Source organism: Chrysemys picta, chromosome 2, assembly GCF_011386835.1.
Source record: "Chrysemys picta bellii isolate R12L10 chromosome 2, ASM1138683v2, whole genome shotgun sequence".
Taxonomy (NCBI): Eukaryota; Metazoa; Chordata; order Testudines; family Emydidae; genus Chrysemys; species Chrysemys picta.
This window is the reverse complement of record NC_088792.1, coordinates 86,858,745-86,866,604: the sequence shown is the minus strand read 5'-3', so window position 1 is coordinate 86,866,604 and position 7,860 is coordinate 86,858,745. Positions and strand designations below refer to the sequence as shown.

General features: G+C 48.5%; 1 protein-coding gene across 1 annotated transcript; it reads right to left on the bottom strand.

Annotated features, from left to right (window-relative positions):
• Positions 1–4,828: 4,828 nt before the first annotated feature.
• Positions 4,829–7,377, bottom strand: LOC135981951 (uncharacterized). The gene is made up of 2 exons (XM_065587130.1): positions 6,393–7,377; positions 4,829–5,398 (listed from the first exon to the last, which is right to left on the bottom strand). The coding sequence occupies exons 1-2, from the start codon at positions 6,967–6,969 to the stop codon at positions 4,923–4,925; spliced, it is 1,053 nt and encodes a 350-aa protein (XP_065443202.1). The 5' UTR covers positions 6,970–7,377; the 3' UTR covers positions 4,829–4,922.
• Between the last annotated feature and the right edge of the window lie 483 nt (positions 7,378–7,860).

The window sequence follows — 7,860 nt, the reverse complement described above, 5'->3', positions numbered from 1 at the left end:
TGGGAGGAACCACCCTGGGGGAAAAAAAGGATTCCGCTCATATGTAAAACTTATTTAAGGCAGGGGAGTGACATAATGAGGGGTCGTTCTTCACTGAATCCCCACCCAGGATGACTACGGGAAACATCTAGGAAACATAGACTGAGCAGGAGAGAAGTGCTGAGCCCAGACTGGGAAGGTGTCTGGCCTGTGAAAGAAATACCTGCAGTTTTAAGCTGCAAGCAAGAGCAGCTTGCCTTCAAGAACCTCTGCAATCTGCCTAAAGCAACATTTAGGGTGAGAAATTGTAACCAGTTTCTTTAGTATATTAAGCGTAACTTGCGTGTTTGTTTCATTTGCTAGGTAATCTGCTTTGATCGGTTTGCTATCCCTAACAGTCACTTAAAATCTATTTTTTGTAGTTAATAAATTTGTTTTTGTTTTCTTTAAAACCAGTTTGTGGAATTCATAATGCGGGGGGGGGGGGGGGGGGGAGAAGCTGTGCATATCTTCCTCCACATTGAGGGAGGGAGCAAATTCAATGAGCTTACGTTGTACGGTTTTCTGTGCAGTGCAAGACGATGCAATTTTGGGTTTGGACTCCAGAGGGGATGTGCACTTGTGTGCTGGGCAATTCCTTAGCTGAAGCCTTTCCATGCAGTGCTGATCTCAGTGTCTGTGTCTTTTTGCAGCTGGGTGTGTCCCTACCTGTATGTGCTGGAGGAGGCTTGAGGACCTGGCTCAGCAGGCCAACGTATGGGAGCCCAGGCTGGTGTAGTAGGCAGGCTCAGTGGTACCCTAGTTCATCGGATGGCACCCCGGAGGGGAGGGTGACCTGTCACACCAGCACTTATGTCAGTGTCACTTATGTCACTCAGGGGGGTGATTTATTCGCACCCCTGAGCAAAAGAAGTTTTGCTGACAAAAGCTGCAGTGTAGACATAGCCTCAGAGTAGATCATGTAAATTTTCCTCTCATCCCTTTCCTTTTTACATGCTTTAGCCAGCAGTGAAATAGTTAACAATGATACCATTTTAAGTGATTTTCACTGAGCATCTGACTTAATGCTACACTGAGATGGCCAGGAGCAATCACACAGCTTAGAGCTGTTGTTTTCAGGTGGTCTGCAAACCCAGGCATTGTATCAACTGGATTCCTGGTTATAGGTTAGTTTTTGCTGTTTTTTTCCCTTGTATCTTTCCATTTGGAGCTTTTTTTTTTTGAGCAGATACTCATCTGAAAGAGCTCTGCTGCATTTCTGTATCTATTTTGTTTGGTGTAGTGCACACGTAATCTTAACCTATCAGTTCCTTCAACACTTCCTGCTGCAAGTGACTCTCGTACTTTAGCACATTCTGTACCAGGCACATTGAAACTGAATATTAGTTTTAATTAAGTAGTCTTGAATTTAATGTGGTAGAACAGAAATGAGGTGGCTTGATTTATTTTTAAACAGTTGCATGTTTAGTAAATTGATGTATTCAGAAAGCTAGTTTAATGACTACAGAGGGAGGCTCATGAATGTTCCTTCCATTGGCTAGTTTCTATAGTGCTAATCTCTTGATATCTAAAAATCCAAGGGATAATCTTCATCTTGGCAGGTGACAAAATACAGGACTAGCCTGCAAAAAAAAAAAAAAATCCTAGGAGGGAACAGTGTTTTTTCAGGTTTTCAATTTTTTAGACTATGGAATTACATGCAGGGATTATTTTGTGAAAATTATATTTTTAGGAAGCCTAAACAGGGTGTTTTACATAGGGGGGGCTCAAAACACTTTGCATAGGGCTGTAGTTATTTATTTTATACATGGGGAAACTTGAGGCCTTATTAGTTTGAACTTGGACCAAATGGACACATTGCACTCCAGCTGTGCAGCCTTAATTTATACTGCTGGAGGGTCAGATGTAGATATCAGAAGCGTGTAAAGTAAAGTGGCAGGAACTGCTTTATCATATTATCTTCTTCTGTTGGTTGTTTTCATCCTTACCATCTAAGCACTTGATTTGCCCACCCACTGAATGCCTCACTGGTGCAATCTGCATCCATGTACAACCTGCATACCTCCTTTTCTGGTCAATCTATTACTGACATCCAATTCCTACTACACTCTATTTCAGTCCTGTGTGTAATGGCCATGGCCATTTACCTCATCAGTGAATTTAATTTATTGTGTGGTGGTCTATTTCTTTTGTATATACAAAGGTAGGGGCCTGCTTCTGTTGAAGTCAATGGGAGTTTGTCCATTGTTAACCTCCATGAGAACAGGATGAACATCCCATGATGAAAATCAAGAAAATTTAGATACTGAAACTGGCCTGCACTGAGAATACAATAAAAAAATATTTAGTGTGATATCAAAACACACTGATTTCCATTTATTCTAAAGTACCAGGGGAAATTCACTACATCCAGCAAAGCTCTTAAGCAGGTGCTTAACTTTAAGCAATGGGACTACTCACCTGCTTGAATACTTTATTGGAGTGGGCCCTGGTGATGAGAAGAAACTAAGTCCTAATTCTCCTCTTACTAAGGCCTTGTCTACACTACGAGAGTAGTTCGATTTTACTTGCATCGAATTTTTGTAATCGATATTGCAAAGTCGAACGTGTGTGTCCACACTAAGGACAGTAATTCGACTTTGTGCGTCCACACTAACGGTGATAGCGTCGACATTCGAAGCGGTGCACTGTGGTCAGCTATCCCACAGTTCCCGCAGTCCCCTCTGCCCATTGGAATTCTGGGTGTAGCCGGCAATGCCTTCTGGGTAACAAAATGAGTCGAGGGTGCTTTTGGGAAACTGTCGTCATCCGTCCATCACTCCCGCCCTCCCTCCCTGAAAGCGCCGGCGGGAAAACAGTTCGCGCGCTTTTCCAGTCATTGACAGCGCGGACGCCACTGTACTCCGAGCATGGAGCCCGCTGCGACCATCGCTGCAGTTGTGGCCGCTCTCAACGTCTCGCAGCTTATCATAAAGGTTTCCCTGAGGCAGATGCAGAAAAGTCAGGCAAGGAGGCTACGGCACCGCGGTGATGTCCTGAAGTCTGAGAGTAGCACAGACCTGTCAGAAAGCAGGCGACCCAGCGCCGAGGACATCACAGTGGCAATGGGTCATGTTGATGCCGTGGAACGGCGATTCTGGGCACGGGAGACAAGCACTGAGTGGTGGGACCGCATAGTGCTGCAGGTCTGGGATGAATCCCAGTGGCTGCGAAACTTTCGCATGCGGAAGGGAACTTTCCTGGAACTTTGTGAGTTGCTGTCCCCTGCCCTGAAGCGCAGTGACACCCGGTTGCGAGCTGCACTGAGTGTACAGAAGCGAGTGGCCATAGCCCTGTGGAAGCTTGCAACGCCAGACAGCTACCGGTCAGTCGCGAACCAGTTTGGGGTGGGCAAATCTACCGTGGGGGTTGTTGTGATGCAAGTAGCGAAGGCAATCGTTGATGTACTGCTGCCAAAGGTAGTGACCCTGGGAAACGTGGAGGCGATCATAGATGGCTTCGCAGCGATGGGATTCCCAAACTGCGGTGGGGCCATAGATGGAACTCACATCCCTATCCTGGCACCGGACCACCAGGCCACCCAGTACATTAACCGAAAGGGATACTTTTCCATGGTGCTGCAAGCACTGGTGGACCACAGGGGACGTTTTACCAACATCTACGTGGGATGGCCGGGCAAGGTTCATGACGCTCGTGTTTTCAGGAACTCTGGTCTGTTTAGACGGCTGCAACAAGGTATTTACTTCCCGGACCACAAAATAACTGTTGGGGATGTGGAGATGCCTATAGTCATCCTCGGGGACCCAGCCTACCCGCTAATGCCCTGGCTCATGAAGCCCTATACTGGCGCCCTGGACACTGAAAAAGAACTCTTCAACTACCGGCTGAGCAAGTGCAGAATGGTGGTGGAGTGTGCTTTTGGCCGTCTCAAGGGGAGATGGAGAAGCTTACTGACTCGCTGTGATCTCAGCGAAACCAATATCCCCATTGTTATAGCAGCTTGCTGTGTGCTCCACAATCTCTGTGAGAGCAAGGGGGAGACCTTTATGGCGGGGTGGGAGGTTGAGGAAAATAGCCTGGCTGGTGATTACTCACAGCCAGACAGCCGGGCGATTAGAAGAGACCAGCGGGAAGCGCTGTGCATCCGGGAGGCTTTGAAAGCAAAGTTCCTGAGTGAGCAGGGTAACCTGTGATTTTATAGTTTGTGTACTGAGAAGCTAAACCTGCCCCCGTTTCTTTACCCAGGTAATGTTGACTATCCTATCCAGTTACATACCCCCTTCACCCCCCCTCCAACACACGTGTCGAAATAAAAATAGTTCTACTTTGTTAAAGCACACCGTTTTCTTTAATACTGTTTTAGCGGGAATTTTTTAAAACTGGGACGCAGACTGTGGTGCGGGGCGGGTCTAGTGTTGTGATGCGAATGCAGCTTCTAAACTCAAGGATTGACAGGCTCCGCTGCGGTGGGATGCTTGTTTCAACGGAGCCTGTCACCCCTCCTGATCGGGACTGTGTGTATGGGAGGTCTATTTGACTTTGTGGCAGGGGGAGGACGGTTACAGATCCCATGCTGTGTGGCTCTGTGATCCTGTCTAAGGACCGGCGCTTAAGATCTGTAACTGCCCTCCCCCGCCACAAAGTCACAGAGCAACCCCCCCCCCCCCAACATTACATCAAAACAACCTCCCAGACTAACCGGGGCAACTAGTCACTGCATCACTGCACTGTGTATGTGCCCTGCTGCTGTGCCTGCCCCCGACTATGTACCCTGCCAAAGGAGACTGTCCTGTCCAATTTCCAACCCCCTTTCCCCTCCTCCTCCAAAAGAACATGATTGAAACAGTAGTTAACAGAAACGAATTTTTTATTATCAACTACACATGGCATTGGGAGGTGAAACTTGGACGTGGGCTTGTGTCAGGCGGGAAGGAAAGAACTTTTCAAATTTTGGGAAATGAGAGCCTTCTGCTACTAGAGCTCTCTGCAGGGGTGGAGTGAGAGTTAGCAGGGACTCTGCCGCCTCTCCTTCTTTGCACTTTGGGTGAGGTGGGTATGGGACTTGGTGGCGGGGGAGGGCGGTTAGAGATGGACTGCAGCGGGGCTCTGTCCTCCTGCCTCCGTTCCTGCAGAACATCCACAAGGCGCCGGAGCGTGTCCGTTTGCTCCCTCAGTAGTCCAAGCAGCGTTTGAGTCGCCTGCTGGTCTTCCTGCCGCCACCTCTCCTCCCGATCCATGTTGGCTTGGTGCATTCGGGTCAAGTTCTCCCGCCACTGGGTCTGCTGTGCTGCCTGGGCTTGGGAAGAGGCCATAAGCTCAGAGAACATGTCCTCCCGTGTCCTCTTCTTCCTACGCCTAATCCGCGCTAGCCTCTGGGAGTGTGATTCCAGGCTAGGTTGTGAGACAGTCGCAGACGGGGCTGTGGAAATGGGAAAAAGGGAGTGAATTCCTCTGAAAGATAAATGTAGTTGTGAACAAAGAACATAGTCTTTCTCTGTGAACAAGACCATGCACAGCACCTTTCACATGCGCACTCAGCACAAGGTCGAATTCTCGGCCTTCGCATTCTGTGCCTGGGGTCTTGAACAGCACATTTGAGAAGCGAGGCAGCACAACGGAATTTCTGTTGCAGGCAGACATGGTAAGCCGTACACTTGTGGCAGTTTAAAACTTTTATATTACCACTGGCCTCATTTCACATTTAAATCAATGTCAGTCCCTGCTGCCAGCAATCCGGCAAGCGGGAACTCTGCCCCTGTCCCACCCCCTCGCGGCTGTCCCCGGGAATGATCCCTTTCGGCTGCCCCTCTCCCGCCTCCACCGCGTGGCTGCAAACCAGCGGTGACAGTTCTGTAAAGGAACGGGAAAGCAGTCCCAACACTAACATTCCCCTACCTAATTAAAAGCAGGTCACCATGGCCGACATCACCCTGATGAGGATCTCCGAGAGCGACAAAGAGAGAATGCTCCGGGAAAGCCTCCAAAGACCAGGGCCGTATGCCGCCCTGCTGTGCAGAGCAATGATCCCCGGGTACCTGATAATCTCGTGGCGCGGCAACGTGTCGTACTTCGGAGGACCCAATAAGGCCGCTCTCCCCAAGAACCTCATGCAACGGCTTTCAAGTTACCTCCAGGAGAGCTTCATCGAGATGTCCCAGGAGGATTACTGCTCTATCCCCGCACATATAGACCGCATTTTACTGTAGCTGCAGTAGCAGGGAATACACAGTAGAGCGGCTTGTGCAGGACAATCACTGAAAACCGGACATTGCTAGATTTCTTTTCAAAACTTGCACTGCCCCTTACTAAACCGTTAAGCGCCTAGGGCACACTAATCATGAACAACCCATTCTTTTAATTGTTAATATTCCTGTTTTGTTAAAAATAAATGTTTAGATGTTTACAACACTTACTGGCTGATCCTTCACCAGATTCTGTGTCCGGGGTAATGGCTGGGGACGCTTCGTAGGGGATCTCTGTAAGGGTGATGAAGAGATCCTGGCTGTCGGGGAAATCAGCGTTGTGAGAGCTGCCAACTGCCTCGCCCTCCTCATCTCCTTCCTCATCTTCCCCGTCCCCTAACATGTCTGAGGAACCGGCCGTGGACAGTATCCCATCCTCAGAGTCCACGGTCACTGGTGGGGTAGTGGTGGCGGCAGCACCGAGGATGGAATGCAGTGCCTCGTAGAAACGGGATGTCTGGGGATGGGATCCGGAGCGTCCGTTTGCCTCTTTGGTCTTCTGGTAGCCTTGTCTCAGCTCCTTGATTTTCACGCGGCACTGCGTTGCATCCCGGCTGTATCCTCTCTCTGCAATGTCTTTAGAGATCTTCTCGTAGATCTTTGCATTCCTTCTTTTGGATCGCAGCTCGGAAAGCACGGACTCATCGCCCCACACAGCGATGAGATCCAAGACTTCACGATCAGTCCATGCTGGGGCTCTCTTTCTATTCCCAGACTGCACGGCCATCACTGCTGGAGAGCTCTGCATCGTTGCCAGTGCTGCTGTGCTCGCCACGATGTCCAGACAGGAAATGAGATTCAAACTGGCCAGACAGGAAAAGGAATTCAAATTCAAATTTTCCCGGGGCTTTTCCTGTGTGGCTGGTCAGAGCATCCGAGCTCGCACTGCTGTCCAGAGCGTCAACAGAGTGGTGCACTGTGGGATAGCTCCCGGAGCTATTAGCGTCGATTTCCATCCACACCTAGCCTAATTCGACATGGCCATGTCGAATTTAGCGCTACTCCCCTCGTCGGGGAGGAGTACAGAAGTCGAATTAAAGAGACCTCTATGTCGAACTAAATAGCATCGCAGTGTGGACGGGTGCAGGGTTAATTCGATTTAACGGCGCTAACTTCGACATAAACGCCTAGTGTAGACCAGGCCTAAGATTTATTTGAACACTGATGTAAGTCAATAGGGACCAGGACTTCAGATGGCCTAAATAAGCAAAGTTCTATTGAAGTCCAAAAACTATGCTGATTTTACACCATATGAGGACTTAGATTAAGGACATAACCTCTGTCTTATGCTGGTATAAGTGAGAGGACAATCAAGACCTTTCATTTGACAGAAACCTTAGGAGCTGGCTATTTCAGGCTGTTGAATAGAAACAGAGCCCTTTTGACAGCAGTCCTATTGAATTTATTCTGGCAGATACCTCTGAAACCATTTGCTACAGAAATTTGAGTATTTCCCTAATTAAGTGCCCAGTCCTGGTCCTACTGAAATAAATTCCTATAGACTTAAATGAGATCTGGCTCAGACCCAAACCTTTTAAGCAGTGAGACATTGACTGAATGGAGGTCTTCCTGTACTCTTTTCAAAAAGAAACATGAACCATACTTTGGGCTTCATATTTCTAAGACAAATTCTTCTTGA